We start from the raw sequence: 20,418 nt of genomic DNA on the forward strand, positions 1-20,418 counted from the left end.
AAACAAAAAGGAGTGAAATGAGTGTAATTGGATCAAATTCAAACAATGACAAGCAGCCAAACACAAGTGTAATTGGATTAAATTCAAAGACAACCAGAAAATTTAAAATACACGCTCCCTTGGCTTTCCTCTCCCCCCCCCCCCCCCCCCCCCACTTCACGTGCTGCCAAGCAGGTGAACAGGTGACTATTCATTTCTTTTCCCCACTACCCAAATCCATGTGACAAGTTACCTTAACCCAGAGTAAGGATACACAACACAAATGCAACACGGACAGACAATAAATAGCAACACACGCAAAACGCTGGAGGAACTCAGCAGGCCGGGCAGCATCTATGGGAAAGGGTAAACAGTCGATGTTTCGGGTCGAGACCCTTCGCCAGGACTGGGAAAAAAGATGAGGAGTCAGAGTATGAAGGTGGGGGGAAAAGGAGGAAGAAACACAAGGTAGTAAGTGAGAGGTGAAACCAGCAGGGAGAAGGGGGGAAGTAAGGAGCTGGGAAGTTGATTGGTGAAAGTGGTACAGGGCTGGAGAAGGGGGAATCTGATGGGAGAGGACAGAAGGCCATGGAAGAAAGGGAAGGGGCAGGAGCATCAGAGGGAGGTGATGGGCAGGTAAGGAGATAAGGTGAGAGAGGGAAATGAGAGAGTGAGAGAGAGGAATGGGGAATGGGGGTGGGGTGTTTTACTTGGAAGTTTGAGAAATTGATGTTCTTGCCATCAGGTTGGAGGCTACCCAGCTGGAATAGAAGGTGTTGCTCCTCCAACCTGAGTGTGGCCCCATCACAGCAGTAGAGGAGGCCATGGACTGACATGTTGGAATGGAAATGGGTAGTGGAAGTAAAGTGAGTGGCTACTGAGAGATCCTGCTTTCTCTGGCGGATGGAATGTAGGTGCTCGGTGAAGCAGTCTCCCAATCTGCTTCGGGTTTCATCGATGTATAGGAGGCCACACCAGGAGCACCAGATACAGTAGATGACACTTACAGACTCACAGGTAAAGTGTCACCTCACCTGGAAGGACTCTTTGGGGCCCTTAACGGGCAGTGAGGGAGGAGGTGTAAAGGCAGGTGCAGCACTTGTTCCACTTGCAAGGGTAAGTACCAGGAGGGAGATCAGTGGAGCGGGATGAATGGACAAGGGAGTTGCATAGGGAGCGATCCCTGCAGAAAGCAGAAAGTGGGGGAGAGGGAAAGATGTGCTTCCTTTTAAGGGAGAAGGCCTCCCCCATTCACTATTCTCATTCCCGTTTTCCTCTCTCAGCTCATCTCCTTACCTGCCCATCACCTCCCTCTGGTGCTCCTCCCCCTTCCCTTTCTTCCATGGTCTTCTGTCCTCTCCTAACAGATTCCCCCTTCTCCAGCCCTTTATCTCTTTCAGGTATCAGCTTCCCAGCTCTTTACTTCACCCCACTCTCGATTTCACATATCACCTGCCACCTTGCACTTCCTTCTCCCCTCCCGCACCTTCTTGCTTCAACTCCTCACCTTCCTTTCCCGTTCTGAAGAAGGCTCTCGGCCCGAAACGTCGACTGTTCACTCTTTTCCACCTATGCTGCCTGACCTGCTGAGTTCCTCCAGCGTTTTGTGTGTGTTGCTTTGGATTTCCAGCATCTGCAGACGTTTCCTTTTTTGTGATTAGACAATAAATAGAAACATGCCTCTTACAGTGCCTTTTTCATGAAATGCAATATACAGAGGGAAAGTTTCTTCAAATTTTCTTTGAAAGGTACAACTTAAAACATGGATTTTTTTTGATGCGTCAATAACATAAAATGCAACTAAGTGCTCTGGGAGAATTGTATCAGACCCAAAAAGGGATATGGGGAGGGGGCGGATTAGAAAACAATTCTTAACCAGGGCATGGTTGAAATTTTGAGCTCTCGGCTACAAGCCGTTGCTGAAGCAAGGCACATAATTCTTCCAAAAAGGGAATTCAGCGGTTGCCAGAAAAGCAGTGTAACTAACAGACTGCTGTCACATTCTGTGATCCTTTCCTCTTATTAGCCATGGTTCTTGTGCTTTGGGAACAAATGGCCACTTGGGAACATAATGTTTTTAATTTTTGAAGGAAGATTTGAGTCCATTCCAGCATTGTGCAACTCTTCAACAGATCCCTGCTGCCAGAAGGTTAATAGGTTCCTTGTCGAGATACTATGCTCTCCATTACTGGACAGTATCAGATTTTGCTTATGTATTCATTCCTGGGATGTAGTCATTGCTGGAGAAGCTGATATTTATTGCCCATCCCTAATTGTCTTTCAGCCAAGGGTAATTAAACCACATTGCTTTGCATCCATGTGCCAACTGGGTAAGGAGGCTAGATTCCCTTTCTTAAACCTTATTACTGAACCGCACGGGTTTTCAAAACAATCTAGTGTTTCAAAGTCCAAAGCACTTTTATTATCAAAGTATGTACACATTATACAATCTTGACATTCATCTCCTTACAGGCAGCCACAAAACAAAGAAACCCCAAAAGAACCCATTTTAAAAAGACCATGAAACACCCAAATGCACACAGGGAGAAAAAAAAAAACTGTGCAGACAGTAAAGTTAAGCAAATATCATTCAGAACTGAAGTTTTATGAAAGACACAAGGCCAGGCATCACTGTAGCTGGGGGCAGGCCACAGCCTCAGTTCATTGCAGAGATGAGTAAATATCGTGAGACCTTGGGTGCAAAGCCAGGCATCACTGCCATCTTTAGTGATAGTGACTTTGCATTTCTTTAATAAATTAAATTTAAATTCACCAGGCATCTGTTTATTCATGTATTGACCATGTCTACATTAATTTGCCCTGAGGAGCTGTCATCCTGAACCACTGCAGTCCTTTCAAGGAAGCCCCTCACACAGCACTGATGGGGAGGACATTTTAAGATTTAGGCCCAAGGACAATGAAGTTCAATATCAGAACTGTGTGTGAATTGGAAAGGAACCAGAAGGTGATATTCCTCCAAGAGGACCACAGCCTTGCCATAGGGTTTAGAGGCTTGCGTGCCTCAATGACCCAGAGAGCTATGTTGGCTGGAGTCAGGGCCTTGTGCTTTGACTCTTGGTAGGGTCACTCTTGTCAAACAAGTCAAAGGGTAGATGCCAGACTAAGAGTGATCCACCAGACCTCCAGGTTCAGGGGTGCAGCTCAGGGTTAACAACCCTGACTGGTCAACAAACAATGTTATGGAAACAGCAATGAAGAATTCTCCTGTACAGACAGATGGAAGACCTTCATTGCTGGTTTAAACGCCAGTAGGCTGTAAGTAAGAAGGTGCAATCACCTCAACATCTCTCTTGATCTAAGAGGTTATGGGTTTGGGAGGTGTTGCTGGGGTAGCCTGGCAGAGGACAGTTTGGAGATGGCAGACAGGTAGTGGCAGAGGGAATGGATGTGTGGAGAAGTGCTTGGGGTCCCTATCTGGTCAGCTGCTTTGACCTGGATTGTGTTGAGCTGTTGAGAGTTGTTGGAGCTGACGAGTGGATATGCCATAACACTGCTGAACCTGTGCACAGGAGAGAGTCTTTAAAGCACACCGTGCCACTGACCTGCCCCTGTAATAACGGTATTTATGCTACTGTGTCTCTCAAGTTTCTGGTCAGCGGTGATCACCAGGAGGGGCGACTCAGTAACTGTTATGTTTTGTAACTAAAAAACATTAAACTAATTCAAAGGAAGACACGGGAGTCTGAAACTTGGGTTGAACTTTAAGTTTTCTTTAAGTGAGGCGCGCAAGTATCAAGTGATAATGTGATGATCTATGTAATTCACATATTTTTACATATAACCTGTAATTAATTATTTAAACAAACAACAAAAAACTTAATCAAACAAAATACAATATTACCCAAATGTTACTGAAACACACAACCATAATACTACTGAATGTAATGGATAGGTGTTTGGATTCTCTCTAGCTCTGTTTATTAGTGCCTGGCATTTTTGTGGAGTGGCGTTAATCCAGATTATTAACAACATTTAAATTCTTGTCGTGGTGGGAATTGAACTTCTAGATCACCAGCCTAGTAAGTTAAGCACCATGCCACCATCAGCGAGGGTCTTGTCACGATGGTCGCTGGCAGGACTAGACGCGGGTACGGAGGAACGGTCAGGGTGAGCGCCGGCAATGGCTCGACCCCGCTGTGGAGGAACGGCAGACTGCCCGTGCAGAGGGGGAGACAAGAGGTTAGACCGCAGAATACCAGCAGAGCATCGGAAGCAAGATCGAGTGACACTGCGAGACAAATCATTCTTCGCAGATGCAAGGACTCCGCTCCAGCGCTAAATGAGAGTCCCCTTTAAATAATCGTAGAGTGCGGGAAACCCATGCCAGTCCCCCCCCAGCATTCTTCTAAATTCCAGTTTGTACGGGCCCAAAGCTGCCAAGCACTTCTTGTATGTTAACCCCTTCAATCCCAGAATCATCCTCGTGAACCTCCTCTGGACTCTCTCCAATAACAACACATCCTTTCTGAGATATGGGGCCCAAAACTGTTAACAGAAGTACAGCCTGACTAGTGTCTTATAAAGGCTTAGCATTGTTTTTATATTCTATTCCCCTTGGAATAAATGCCAACATAGAATGTTACTAATAGAATGTTGCTCCTCTCCTTCACCCCACATCCAGAGGAAGCCCCACAGATTGAGTATTTACACTTCATTGCAAAGTTTGGATTCAATTTCTTCAAAAATTTTGAAGGCCATCCCAGCATTATTTAACAATAGTCCAGGCTTTCATAAATTCCAATGTTGTGTTTATTTCTTATTAAATTTTTAGCATGTCAGCCAAAACAATCACATTGCAAGTATTCTTGTAATAGAGTCCCAGTTAATAGGAACAGTTAACACTGTGCACAGCATTGTGCTTTGGTTTACTTTGGAATGCTCTGTCATGGAGCGAATGCTGATGATTTTAGAAACATAGAAACCCTACTGCACAATACAGGCCCTTCGGCCCACAAAGTTGTGCCAAACATGTCCCTACCTTAGAAATTACTAGGCTTACCTATAGCCCTCTATTTTACTAAGCTCAATGTACCTATGCAAAAATCTCTTAAAAGACCCTATCGTATCTGTCTCCACCACAGTTGCTGGCAGCCCATTCCACGCACTCACCACTCTCTGAGTAAAAAACTTACCCCTGACATCTCCTCTGTACCTGCTCCCCAGCACCTGAAACCTGTGTCCTCTTGTGGCAACCACTTCAGCCCTGGGAAAAAGCCCCTGACTATCCACACGATCAATGCCTCTCATCATCTTGTACACCTCTATCAGGTCATCTCTCATCCTCCTTTGGCCAAGTTCACTCAACCTATTCTCATACGGCATGCTCCCCAATCCAGGCAACATCCTTGTAAATCTCATCTATGGGGTCTGACCAGGGTCCTATATAGCTGCAACATTATCTCTCGGCTCCTAAATTCAATTCCACGATTGACAAAGGCCAATACACCATACGCCTTCTTAACCACAGAGTCAACCTGCGCAGTTGCTTTGAGCGTCCTATGGACTCGGACCCCAAGATCCCTCTGATCCTCTACACTATCAAGAGTCTTACCATTAATACTATATTCTGCCATATTTGACCTACCAAAATGAACCCCTTCACACTTATCTGGGTTGAACTCCATTGCCATTTCTCGTTCTAAGGAACTTTGTATGTGAATAAAAATACTGCTTCTTTGAAACTGCAGCTCTCACCTTTAAGTTGCAACCGATGTTTAAAGGAAGTTTCATAATTTAACCATATATTAAATCAAAATAAAGAAGCCATTAAGTTTATTGTTCCATAACTTTTCCTCTGTAGAGGTGTTTATGAAGGGGTTAATTTTACACCCAAAACTTTGAAGTATCTCATTCATATTTTCAAGTGCCTTCAGTGAAAATGTATTTAATCCAGATATTGATTTCTTTGGTGAGGTTCAAAGTGCAAAATTAACACTGAAGGAAGACGTAGAGATTTAATCACAGACAAGATCTGCAGATTCTGGAAATCCAAACAAGACATACAGAATGCTCGAGGAACCCAGCAGTCCTACTGAAGGTTTCGGCCCAAAACATCGACTGTCCTGCTAAAGGGTTTCAGCCCGAAACGTCGAATATACTCTTTTCCATAGATGCTGCTTGGCCTGCTGAGTTCTTCCAGCATTTTGTGTGTGTTGTAGAAATTTAACGTACTTTGTGGTAATTATTTCAGTGAAAGTGTCTTACTTTTGAAAGTAAAAATTGAAATTAAATTTGCCTGAAAACCACTTTCTCTTCTTTCTCGCACTTCCCTCTTTAAGTTTTTGCTCCATATCAGTGTGAGCTTGTGCAACGTACTTTGGCCATAGATGCCATTACTGAAGAGGAAGTTCTTCATACAATACCTAAGCAGGGAACTAGATGATAAGTTGGTCTTTGTGATTCTAACCTCACTCTGTACCTGCCCTCCTTATTCCACAACTCACCACACACTTTCAGTTGGAAATTGTACTTCCTAGCTTTGCTGGAAAGCTGGACCATACATCTTCTTCTGTTAATGCTACCTCAAGCTCTAAAAGGCTATTTGCAAGGACCCTCAACTTTTTGTGAACCCTGAGATGCCTTTCTACTGCTTGTTGGATGTCTACTCATAAATAAATGAAGTAACAGTTTAACCTATGTGTAGAAAACTGCCCTATCCTAAAGCCACATAATTGATTAAACTAGAAATGGATTGCAATGTCTTGAGGCTCTTTTTTCATCGATCACTTATCATGGAGTTTTTGAACATTGGAAGAATATGGAGGCATTGGTGATTCTCATTCAGGAATCACTAGATTTTGAACTGGTTCTGGAGGACTGGAAATTTGCAAATGTTACTCTGCTCTTTAAAAAGTGAGGGAGGGAGGAGAAAGGAAATTACAGGCCAGTTCAGCTGACTTCAGTGGTTGGGAAAATGGTGGAGTCCATTATTAAGGATGACGTTTTGGGGTACTTGCAGGAACATGACAAAACAGGCCAAAACCAGCATGGTTTGGTTAAGGGGAAATCTTGCCTGACAAATCTGTTGGAATTCTTTGAGGAAATAACAGGCAAAATAGAGAAAGGAGAGTCAGTGGATGTTGTTTACTTGGATTTTCAGAAGGCCTTTGACAAGCTGTCACACTTGAGGCCTCTTAACAAGGTAAGAGCCCATGGTAATACCAGAAAGATACTAGCATGGATAGAAGATTGGCCTACTAGCAGAAGGCAAAGAGTAGGAATAAAAGTGGCCAATTCTAGTTGGCTGCCGGTGACTAGTGATGCTCCACAGGGTTGGTGTTGGGACCACTTCTTTTCATATTATATATCAATGATTTGGATGACAGAATTGATGGCTTTATGCCCAAGTTTGCAGATGATATGAAGATAGGTGGAGGGCCCAGTAGTGGTGAGGGAGTCTGCAGAACAACATAGCAGATTGGGAGAGTGGGCAAAGAAGTGGCAGATGGAATAGCGTGTAGGGAAGTGTATGGTTAGGCATTTTGGTGGAAGGAATAAAGGCATAGATTATTTTTTTAAATGGGGAGAAATTCCAAATATCAGAGGTGCAAAGGGACTCAGGAATCCTCGTACAGGATTCCCTAAAAGTTAACTTGCAGGTTGAGACTGTGGTGAGGAAGGCAAATGCAATGTTAGCATTCATTTCGAAAGGACTAGAATATAAAAGCAAGGATGTAATGCTGGGGATGCAGAAGGCACTGGTCAGACCGTACTTGGAGTATTGTGAGCAGTTTTGGGCCCTTATCTAAGAAACAATGTACTGGCATCGGAAAAGGTCCAGAGGAGGTTCACGAGAATGATTTCAGGAATGAAAGGGTGCTTTAAGGAATGAAGCATGAGGAGCTGCTTTAATGGTTCTGGGCCTTTACTCACTGTAGTTTAGAAGAATAAGGCCGTAGCTCATTGAAGCCTATTAAATATTGAAAGGCTTAGATAGAGTGGGTGTGGAGAGGATGTTTCCTATAGTCAGGATGTCCAGGCCCACATGGCAAAGCCTTAGAATAGAGGGGCGTCCATTTAGCACAGAGATGAGGAGGAATTGCCTTAGCCAGAGGGTGGTGAATCTGTGGAATCCATTGCTGCAGAAGGCTGTGGAGGCCAAGTCATTGGGTACATTTAAAGTGGAGATTTATATTTTCTTGATCAATAAGGATGTTAAATATTATGGGGAGAAGGCAGGAGAATAGGGTTGAGAGGGATAGTAAATCAGCCGTGTTGGAACGCTGGAGCAGACTTGATAAGCCGAAATGCCTAATTCTTCTCCTGTGTCCTGTGGTCTTTACCAGAGTGGATCCAGTGGCATTTTCCGAAAAGCCACTTGAAGTGGACTTCGTTCTACTACATTGTGGAGAAGGAAAACCTTTCCTCTATGTGCTACATGTTGCTTTCATTGTTAACGACATTACGTACTTTGACTGGGAGAGTTATTTCACTGGCACCACTGTGTTTCTGTGGGACAGGTGGGACTTTCCAGATGTTCCAATTAAAAGCAACACAAGACCCTCTCTGTTTAATTATGATGCATGTATATTTTAAATTGCCCATTTGCCATAAAGTTATAGTGACATAGTGACTGACCTTCAGAGCTGTGTGGGTCAGTTTTGGGTAGAGAGTTTGAGATTTGGGTTAGATGTTGTGACACAGCTGTAGTAACAGGAAATTAAAGCGGTTTCTCAACAGTCTTTGCTCCCTCAGCCAGCTGACTCTCAAGAAAAGGTCCATCTGCTGGTCCTTGGTGTTTTGAGACATTGAATGGCGTTACAGACTTTGTATGATTTCCACTGCTCACTTAAGTTGCGAATGGGTTCAAATGGATCACTTGGCCCGATCACTGGCAGGAAAATGGTACCTGGTTAAATATTTTGTTTAAACAGGTGTGGCATGCGTTGGTGAAATAAAACAGGTCAAAGAAAATTAATGTTCCTTTCATTTTTTTATTTCTCTTGTAGCAATTTGTGCCGCTCTGACCTTTTAATAAATCACTGTAACTTTCCTGCTGATACAATTATCTTCTGCTGCCTGTGATATTCTGGGGGCAGTAGGGTGGACTGAATTAGATAAGTGTGTCCAACCACAGAGAAGTTGTTTCCTTGCTTTGGTAACAGGAGAATCTTGCTTCACATTGATTCTTCTTTCTTGCAATAGACCATAAGACATTGGAGCAGAATTAGGCCATTCAGCCCATCGAGTCTGCTGCACCATTTGATCATGGCTGATCTATTTCCCTCTCAGCACCATTCTCCTGCCTTCACCCCATAACCTTTCACACCTGTATTTATCAAAAATCTATCATCCTCCGCTTTAAATCTGTTCAATGTCCTGGCCTCCACAACTGCCTGGATGATGAATTCCACAGATTCACCACCCTCTGGCTAAGCAGTAGCCGGCCGGCGGTGTAGTGACATCTGCACCGGACTTCGAGGCGAGTGGTCCTGGATTCGAATCCGGTCGACCCCTTGCATGCTTTCCATCTGTGCTGGGTTGAGCATCGAGCCAGCAACTCGGCCTCATAGAAAACAGACAAATGCCGATTTCCAGCCGATACGGCACAAGGCGCAGAGAGGAATAACAAGTGAATGTATCTGTAAAACCTACTTCCTTGAGTGAGGTACAGCAACGTGGTGTGTACAAATACAACGGGCAGTGAGTTCCACCAGCATTTTGTGTGAGTTTTCCCATTGAGGTGATACAACCCTCCTGAACTGATTTTGCCACTAAATACGGAAAATGTTGGATCTACAATCAATTAGGAATCAGAAAGTTTTACGTCCACGTATAAAGAGAAGTCTGTGATTCAGAAATACTGACTCGGTGAGAGCTGCCGGCATGAAGTTGTAATCGCACACTGCTGAACTCTCGTGGAGAACCTCCAAAGAGAATAAATTTAAAACATTTTTGTATCAGAAATACTTTATGGCAAAATGACTCTTGAATGACTGGCAGTTAATTCACTCCGAAAGCCAAGTATGTAAGTACTGAGCAAAAGAGTTAATAACATATATACTGTATAGCTAGGGCTCCGAAGGCTTCTGCACAGAACTATAGTGATTTTATGTATTGCACCATACTGCTGCTGCTGTAAAAACACAAATTTCATCACATATGTGAGTGATCATAAATCTGATTCGGATTTGGGTCTCTATTGTGGATTGAGAGTCGGAAGGGGGCAGGGAGAGGGGTATCACAGTTGGGAAAGGGGGAAGCAAGAGGGGAGGGAGTGGGAAGCACCAGAGAAAAATTCTGTAATGATCAGTAAACCAATTGTTTGGAATCAAATGACCTTGCCTGGTTCTCAGGGCTCGGCCACCACAACACTCCCACCCCTGACACTCCTACTCTGCTACCTGTCCCACAATGGTGCTCTACTCTCGCCATTTCCAACATCCTTTGCGCCTGCCAGATTTACAAACTTGCTCTCCGTTCCATGTTGACAAATACACAGTACTGGGCAAAAGTCTTAGGCACCCTAGTTATATTTGTGTGCCTAAGACTTTCGCACAGTATATGAAACACCTTTTGGCAAAGTGAGAAACAAAAACACCTGAACATCTTGCAATTAATTCACTCAAAAACCCAAGTATACACTAGGCATGAACTGTTCAAAATTTAGCAAGAGAATGGCAGAATCCCAGGAGAGAGTTGGTTGTCCGCACCATTCCACTGGGAGTTGTTGTTATTGCCATTTGAAGTTGTGGCAGGCAATTAGGAGAACAACGTCAGGAGTTCAGAGTCGCTGTGTTTTGAAATCACCTTGATTTATTCGTCACATAGCTGACCTTTCCCTCATTATACTGCAGAAGAAAAACCATGTGCCTTCATATAATTCCTTGTGGTGTTTCAGCACATCCTGAAGCACTCAACAAATTTACTGACTGGTGTCATGTGATCAAGCCTAGCAACCACCTTCTGCACGACGGAGTCTCATAGGCAACACGTGTATGAATAAATTGGTTCCTTGTAGTGACAGGATACAACAGATTTCAGTTCCTACAGGACTTACTGAGAAAATATAGTAAATGCAATCCCATGTTTTCCTGGAGTTTGGAGCCCTGCAAAAAAAAACAATTTGCATTTAAGAGTATTATTAATTTTTATAACAAGTCCTACAACTGATTTTTTCCTTCACTGATCCAGCAATCAGAAACATTAATAGTTGTTCTTCGATCTCTAAACTGTGTGAAGTCAGCTACATAATTTGTCTTTGTTGTCAGACGTGAGGAAATAAAACACAGGTGACCCCTGTGTTACAACAATTTACCCTTATAGTTCTTGAACCAAAAGGGATAACTTCAATGAACTTTACTTGGTCCATAACTTCAATGAACTTTACTTGGTCCATCATTGAAATGTTCCCTCAACCTATGGACTCTCTTTTAAGGACTCTTCATCTCATGTTCTCGATATTTATTGCTTACTTATTTATTATTATTGTTTCTTCCTTTTGTATTTGCACAGTTAGTTGTCTTCTGCTCTCTGGTTGAACACCCAAGTTGGACGGCCTTTCATTGATTCTGTTAAAGTTCTATAGATTTATTGAATATGCCCATGACAAACTGAATCTCAGAGCTGTATATAGTGACATATATAATAAAGTTTACTTTGAACTTCTGAACTTTCAATTCATAAATCACTTGCACAAATTTGAGGTACAAATAAAATTTGCTCTCATGGAATTTATTTGGGGGTGGGTGAGAATCAAAAAAGTAAATATATATATTTTTTAAATTTAACTCCCATTTCTTGATGAAGCTTCCCATTACAGAAAACTGATAAAGGACCATTTTTGTATCATGGGGTTCGCCTTCATTGAGCTGGCCCTTTTGACCTAAAGCCTCATGGGGATTTATTTCATTCATTTGCCAGGTCCGCCAGGGCGTCAAGGTCCAACTGGTGCAGCAGGAATTCCAGGTGCCAGAGGCCTACCGGGACCCCCAGGTCCTCCGGGACCCCCAGGGCCCACAGGACCATCACGTGGTGACATTCCTTATCTAGGATCAACTGACCTTGGATACACATCGACCAACAATGGCAAGTACATGATTGCTTTCCTCACAGCGGCCGAGCTCTGTAGCCCTACATCTCGGCTTGCAGAGTATGCTTCTTTCATTTAATTTGATTTATTCCATTGTTAAAAGAACACGTAGACAGCTGTGATTCATGACTTCATTACTTGGACTATGAAGGCACCTGCTGTGCGCAGTCAACTGCCTGCCAGCACTTCCATCAGATTCTTGCAAATTTGTCTTCTCCACTCTCTGCAGGATACGAATTTGCAGCTCCATTCCTGGTGGACTTCAATCCCCAGGACAAAACTACAAAAGCTCGGCAAGTGGCCCTGCGAAAATTGCCAGCCGTTCAAAAGTGCTGATGGAGGAGAAAGTATGAAAATATATATTGGTATTGGATTGGAAGGCTCCTGGGAATGGTAGTGTTGGAAGCATTAAGGAATACTGTTAACTAAATGTGGTTGTATTCCATCCTACTTGGAGCTCTTGATGACGATAATGAGTGTCAAACGTAACCGATATTCTTCAAGTATAGCGTAAATCCAATGAGATTTAAATCCTAAATTTTAAGTTGGCTGGTGCATGAATATGAAAATACTCCTGGCATCTTTAGAGAATAAGAGGCTCGGTTGCAGTGAGGACCACTATTAAGTATGATTTAAGTGCTACTAGTCACCGTTGCTGAGTTATTGCATGGACAGGGTAGGTTCAAAGAGGGTGTGAGGGGTAAGTTTTTTACTCAGAGAGTGGTGGTGTCCTGTACGGTGGTAGAGGCAAATACATCAGAGGCTTTTAAGACAGACACATGGTTTAGATGAATATGAGGGAGATGGAGGGATATGGACATTTTGTAGGTAGGAGGATTAGTTCTTTTTAAATGTTTCTTTTTATCTGGTTTATCTGGTTTGAGTGCTGAATGACCTGTTCCTGTGCTGTACCATTCTGTGTAACACAGTACAAGCCATTCAGCTCATAATGTTGTACCAATGTTGATGCCAGTTTATACTAAATATCCTCCTATGTACCACCCATATCCCTTTGATATTATTTCATATGCACATCAATTATTGTATCTCGCCGAGGAGCAGTGGCACAGAATTTTTAACACATCCATATAAAGCTGAAGTGGAGTAACAATTAACAAATTTCCAACCCTGGGTATTCTACCCTGCAGCTACTTTCCTGGCTGAAATATCTGTATGGCTGTTGGTTGGTTTAGAATGGATTTCCTGGATATTTATTGCATCCTGGCCAGTACTTTGAGCGCCTCCCAGGGCCCATGTAATTCCAGTTTTTTTTTTAGATAAATATATAGCAAAGCAATAGAATTCACTCCATATGGTTTCAAGAAATGGCTGAGAATGCCCAGCCTTAGGACATCACTGAGGGGGTCTAACAACAGTCAAGGACCAAGTATAAACCAGCACACTTGATTCAAGTCCAATTCACGGTCAGTGCACATGGCTTCGGTGTGTACCTTCTACAAATGTATTGTAGGCAATCATCAACCGTACTCTTGACAATACCTCCCAAACCAGCAACCTCTACCTACTTGGTCAAGAGCTGTCGGTACAATGGTGTCTGTTTTGTGGGTAGGAACCCTCCCCAGAGGGACTGCAGTGATTCAGTGTGGCAATTCATCAGCGTTTCCTGAAGGCCAACAACAGATGGGCAAAAAAATTGCTGGTCTCGCTGCTACCTAAACCCTTAAATGAACTGTTAAAAAGTTGGACTGTCTTGCTATGACGTTATTGTTTCTAGGTTCAGTCCTCACCACCAGAGGCTTTAGCACAGCTCAAGATGTACCACCTCATCTTCTCAATAACTATTAGGAGTGTGCAATAAAACTAGAAAATGCCTGAGATACTCAGCTGCTCAGGCAGCATCTGTAGATAGGGGAACATCTCGAGCCAGTGAACCTGCATCGAAACCGACCCTGTAGTGCCCGTATCTTAAAAATTGAACTTAAAAGATACACAACACACCCTACTAATCTGGAGAAGACACTTTCCCCAATTCAAGATGTAAGAGGAATGAGATAATAGCTTGGGATTTGTTGCTAACAAGTCATCTTAGGAACAGAGAATGTTTTCTGCCGCTACTCGCTGTGGCAGTCCGGATGAGGAGGAGGCACCGGAGGCGGTGTCGCGTGGCGTCTGTGCTCGGTTGTGGGGGGGGGGGGGGGGGGGGGGGGTAGCTTCTCCTGTCAGTGCTGTCCTCCAGTGTTCAATCGGTGGAATTGCAGGCTGGACTGCTGGGAACCATCAATTTACAGGACTTTTCGCTCAGGGTCTTGAACTAAAAATGTGTTTTCTTGTGTGGCTATGTTCTTTTATCCTCTCTCTCAATATTTTGAATGTGTGTGTATGTTTTTGCACCTTGGCACTTGAGGAATACGGTGTTGTTCCGTTGTATCCAAGTATGGTTTGAATGGCAATTAAACTTGATTTGATTTTACAGTATGTTATTTGCCCATTTTAAACTGTTGCTGTGTACATAACTAACTTGATTCACAAACTTAAGTTTCTCCAAGTTGTTACAATAGCTTAACTCACAATTAAATGACACTCTCACCTTTCTTATGGTTCTTATGTTAGGTAACTTTGTAGGTGCTGCACTCAGCTTAGCATAGAACTACGTTGACCAAACAAAAAATCTGATCCAGTTCCAACCCTCTGCCAAATTAACTGCTAACATCGAGATTGATGACAATAACATTTGTTGCCTTCAGCTCTTTTTCCAATTTGCTGCCAATTAACCTGCACAATGATCTCAATATTTTGGCATTAAAGTAACTACCACAATGCAGAGAAGGATAAATTTCACCAGGTATACAGTATATTGCAGATTTTGTCCTAATGACATGTATCCAAAGAACCTACAGACTAAGGTCATATGATACAGTTTGAACATCCCTTATCTAAGAATCCAAAATCCGAAAACCTTCTAAGTCCCCAAGATTTTTGGATGCTTTTTTTGAAAATTCCGCAAGGCACTGGGAAGATCCGCAAGTGATGGACAGGTCCCAGCGCACCACAGACAGTTCCAGGTAGTGACCTCACATGCCCTGAACGGGACTCTGTTGACACAGTTAGGTTTCAGCAGTCATCATTGTCAGACCTCTGTGCATCATGGACAGAGATTATCATGTGTTTTGTGCTTATTCTCTGCTCTGTGTTGTGAAGATATTGTTGAAAAATATTATATTAAACAACCTTCAGAGTATATGTACAAGCTGTGTATGAAATGTTAATGGATTTCATGTTTAGAATTGGGTCCCATCCCCAAGCTGTCTCATTATATAAACGCAAATGTTCCAAAATCCAAAAAAAAATCCGAAATCCAAAACACTACCGACACCAAGCATTTCAGGTAAGTGGTGGTCAGCCTACATTGGGAAATTTTGTCATTTCTTAAATTGAAAAATACATAATCTGCTTTTATAAAAATGGGGATTGCAGTTGTAGGTGAGCGGTGGAAACGTACGTAATTCACTACCACCAACATTGTTTTTTACCGCGCTTTATACTCTGTGTTTGGAGAACAATTAATGAGTTGCTACAGTTTTCCTTAAGCTTAAAACGCCTCCGCCGTTTTACTTCTGAAATCCTGCATTGGTGACCCCGATGGTCCAGTATGATTCCTGAGTACTCAACATGTCGGCCAAAGCAGTTGCTTTGAAGCTGCCGGAGTCTTGGGAGCAAAATGCCGCCATTTGGTTTGCACAAGCTGAGGCCCAATTTGCTCTGCAAGAAGTCCACATGGATGACACTGGATGTTACTATGTTGTAGCCTCGCTCAGTAATTCCACCGCATCGAAAATGGTGAGCTTGCTGGAACGCCTGCCTGAAAACGATCAATATCAATCGCTGACAACTCTCCATTTACAGACTTCTGGACTATCGGAGTCTGAGTCACCCAGCCTGGGTGATGCTAGACCTTCAGAGCTATTGGACCACATGCCACCTCTCCTAGGAGATCGTCATCCTTGTTTGACTTTTAAAGAACTCTTCATGCAACAAATCCATGATCCAATTTGTATAGGGTGCTTGCTAAAATGGCTGACAGTCAACATTCAGCCAGGCAGAGATGCATCATTCCTCCTCTTTTCTCTGCCTCAGTAAGCCCAGTCAACATGCCCACGGCTGTGAAACAGGCGACGGTGCTTTAACCAGTCTCGCTTTGGTATGAACGCGAGGAATGCCAACTGCCTTGCAACTTCGACCGTGCCAGTGCTCGAGGACATCAGAGGTCTGTGAACACCGTGGGTTCCAGCTGCCAGGGTCGTCTACTGCTTCCTGTGTGATACGGGTGCTCGAGAGCGTGCTGCCAGCATCGCCTATTGATGTAGGATCCAGACTTATAGGACACAACAGGTGACACTCTCTTCAGTGGGCGACATTACACATGGGACCTCCTGGCTAAAGAGGCTAGATCTCTGCTCGGTTCAGATTTCCTGTGTGCCTCCCACTGTTAGTCGACCTTAAGAACTGCCAGCTTGTGGATGTTAAGGACTTTGGGTCCTAGAGAGCTGGTGCAGTGACAACAACTTGATGCTTAATGTCACCAAAACCAAGGAGATGATCGTCCATTTCAAACGGTCTCAGCCTGAGCACACACCCCTCAGCATCAGCGGCTCCACAGTGGAGAGAGTGGAAAACATCAAGTTCCTTGCGGTGCAGATCTCGGACAATCTCACCTGGTCCAGGAACACCACTGGGATTGTGAAACGAGCCCAGCAGAGATTGCACTTTCTGAGGAAGCTTAAACAAGCATCACTCCCCACTAACATCTTAACTACATTCTACAGAGGAGTGGTTGAGAGTGTGCTGACCTTTTGCATCACAACCTGGTACTCCAGCTGCAGTGCTGCCGACAAAAAAGCCTTGCAGAGGGTAGTTAGGGGAGCTGAGAAGGTTATTGGGGTCTCTCTGCCTTCTGTCCAAGACCTCTTTCAGAGTCGATGCCTCCAGAAGACACGGTACATCATTAAAGACCCCTCCACCCTCTCCATGAACTGTTTGTTCTTCTGCCATCAGGTAAACGTTACAGAAGCATCAAAACAAAAACCACAAGGCTACTAAACGGCTTCCTCCCACAGGCAGTCAGACTGCTAAATAGCTGCTCTACCTGACTCTGCTTTGGACACTTTTAACTTGCACTGGATACTTATAACTTGTTTTTAACTGACATGTGGCTGTTGTGTTTTACTATTTATTGTTATGTTTATTATTTAGTGTTGTGTTTGTTATGATATGATTGCACTGCTCCTGGGAAACGCTGTCTCATTCTGCCCTGCAGAGCTGGTGTACGGTTAGAATGACAATAAAGTTTTTGAATCTTCAATCTACCCTGCTCCCCCAGTAAGTTCCCCACAACAACTCTGTCAAGCACATGCACCACCGCATGTGAGTTTACTCAACTGCTGGGTGAATTCCCAAACCTCACTAAGCCCACGTTCTCCACTACAGTCACAAAACATGGAGTCTTGCACTCCACTTCAGGCCCGTGTGCATAGACCGGACCCAGAAAAGCTGGCAATCGCGAAGGCTGAGTTTGCCAACGTGGAAAGACTTGGCACTGTACGCCAGTCGAATAGCCCCTGGGCTTCACCCCTCCATGTGGTCGCTAAATCCGATGGTGGTTACTGCCCGTGTGGTGATTCCAACGCCTTAACGAGGTCACCACCCCCGATCGTTACCCTGTCCCACACATCCAAGACTTTTCAGCTCGTTCAGCCAAAAGTTAATTTTTTTCTGAAGTCCACTGAGTGAGGGGCTACCATCCTGTGTGCTCGGAGGACATTCCCAAAACAGCTGTGATAACCCCATTTGGCCTCTTTGAGTTTCTGCGCAGAAAATTGCAGCACAGACTTTCCAGCAGCTGATGAATTCTGTATTAAAAGATTTAGATTTTCCTTTTGTTTACCTGGATGACATACCTGTCACCAGTCCAAAGCTGAACATGTATCTCATGTCCACACACTTTTCAGGCACTTAATCCAACAGGAGTTAATCGTTAACCCCGCTAAGTTCCAATCCGGGTTATCCATTGACTTTCTTGGCCATCACATCTCCGCAGAATGTGCAAAACTCTTCCCGTAAAAAGTAGCCACTATTACGGATTTCCCACCGTGCCGCACCACTAAAAAACTGCAAGAGTTTTTAGGCATTCTGAATTTCTATCACCGCTTCATTCCACGAGCTGCTGAACTTACGCTCCCTGGGTGTAGTGCCCTTAAAGGCAATGGCCCTAGGCACGTGTTGGACTGGTCAGCAGACATGGGTTGATGATAGCAAACGAGCTCTTTCCAACGCAACCCTACTGGTGCACCCACTCTCCAATGCACTATAACCATTCCTAGACTTTGCCGTGGGTCCAGTACGTGACCAGTTGGTGAAGACATTTTGGCAGCTGCTCGCCTGTTTCAACCAGCCGATCTGTCCCCACAAAAAGGGAAGTACAGTAGGTTTGACAGTGAGCTTCTCAGTCTGGCTGTCCGCCACTTTTGTTTTCTTCTAGAGGGTCGCCACTTCACCACCAAGCTATGGACTCAGAGGTCCAGGCTTACTGAACAGCAGTCTCGGGCCTGTGGGGTGGGGGTGGGGGGGGAGGCGGACAGTCATTACAGTTCAATCATGACAAGTATTTTAAATAGAGAGGCATTTTGTTTATCTCAGATCTGACGTAAACTGTGATCTTTCTTCACTCACCACCAATAAAATATTTACTTAATAGAGGAAATCTGGAATAAAAACAGGAAATTCAACAAATGCTCAGAAGGTCAGATGGCATCTGTTAAGACAAAGAGGTAATGATTCTGCTGGAAGGATGCCGTCAAAATAACTACACTCTGCCACAAAGGAGAGAAACTGGATGTTGCTTACTTAGTTTTTAAGGTCTTTAACAAATTGCCACTCATGAATCGGCTCAACAGGATAAGCACGCTTTGTATCGTAGGAAAGATACTAGCATGGATAGAAGATTGGCTGATTGTCGAGAGGAAAAGAGTTGGAATAAAATGGAACCTATTCTCGTGGGTGAATGGTCATGCACTTCAGTAGAAGGAATAAAGGCGTAGACAGTTTTCTAAACAGGGAGAAAATTCAAAAGTCCGACCTGCAAAGAGACTTGGGAGTCCTTGTGCAGGATCCCCTAAAGGTTCAACAGGACCCCACCACCGAGCACATCTTTCCCTCCCTACCCCTCTCAGCTTTTCGCAGGGATCATTCCCTCCGCGACTACCTGGTCCACGCGTCCCTCCCCACAGATCTCCCACCTGGCACTTCTACTGCAAGCGCAAATGCTACGCCTGTCCCCGCACCTCCCCCCTTACCACCATTCCGGGCCCCAGACAGTCCTTCCAGGTGAGGCAACACTTCACCTGCGAGTCTGCTGGAGTCGTCTATTGCATCCGGTGCTCCCGGTGCGGCCTCCTCTACATCGGCGAGACCCGACGCAGATTCAGGGACTGCTTCGTTGAGCACCTCCGCTCCGTCCGTCACAACAGACGGGATCTCCCGGTTGCCACCCACTTCAACTCTGCCTCTCATTCCCATTCAGGTATGTCCATACATGGCCTCCTCTACTGCCATGATGAGGCCAAACTCAGGTTGGAGGAGCAACACCTCATCTACCATCTGGGTAGCCTCCAGCCTGGTGGTATGAACATTGAATTCTCCAATTTCCGGTAATTTCCTCCCCTCCCCCTTCCCCTATCCCAGGTCCCTCTCTGCCTCTCTCCCCTTTCAACTTTCTGCTTCTTTATCTCTTCAGTTCTTTCATGCTTATCCCCTCCCCCTCCCCCCTTTATCTTTCCTCTGATTGGTTTTCCACCTGGCGCCTCTAGGCCCTACCCCCTCCCCTATCTCTGTTACTGGGCTTTGGCCCTCTCTTCCCCCCCATTCCTGATGAAGGGTCTCGGCCCGAAACGTTGGCTACTCTCTTCTCACGGATGCTGACTGACCTGCTGAGTTCTTCCAGCGTTGTGTTCGTATTCTTTGATCCACAGCATCTGCAGTTGTATTTTTGAATTTTTATGTCCCCTAAAGGTTAACTTGCAGGTTGAGACAGTGGTAAGGAAGGCAAATGCAATGTTAGCATTCGTTTCAAGAGGACTAGAATGGAAGAGTCCACTCTAATGAGGCCTTTCAATATTTGTTAGGTTTCTTCTGAATTCCAGTGAGTTCTGATCCAAAGCCATCAAACTCTCCTCATATCCTGGAGTTATTTTCGTGAATCTCCTTTAGGAATCTCTTTGTGTTTAAAACAAGTCTGCTTCACTTGTCTATTCTTCAACTCTTCACTCCAACCCCTACTGCTCTTTAATTCTTACGTCCTCCTTATTTCCCATGGACTCATTCCTCAACCTCTTCATTCTACCCCCTCTTCAGTTCCTCACATCCTCCTCCTT

At 44.3% G+C, this 20,418-nt stretch overlaps 1 protein-coding gene across 3 annotated transcripts in view; it reads left to right on the forward strand.

Moving 5' to 3' along the window:
* emid1 (EMI domain containing 1) overlaps positions 1-20,418 on the forward strand; it is a 437,271-nt gene that overhangs the window by 342,501 nt on the left and 74,352 nt on the right. For all 3 annotated transcript variants that reach the window (XM_073065698.1, XM_073065701.1, XM_073065699.1), the window contains exon 8: positions 11,863-12,027. In XM_073065698.1, the coding sequence (XP_072921799.1) occupies positions 11,863-12,027 (165 nt within the window). The remainder of the gene's footprint in view (positions 1-11,862; positions 12,028-20,418) is intronic.

The sequence above is a fragment of the Hemitrygon akajei genome, chromosome 14 (genome assembly GCF_048418815.1).
Source record: "Hemitrygon akajei chromosome 14, sHemAka1.3, whole genome shotgun sequence".
Lineage (NCBI taxonomy): Eukaryota > Metazoa > Chordata > Chondrichthyes > Myliobatiformes > Dasyatidae > Hemitrygon > Hemitrygon akajei.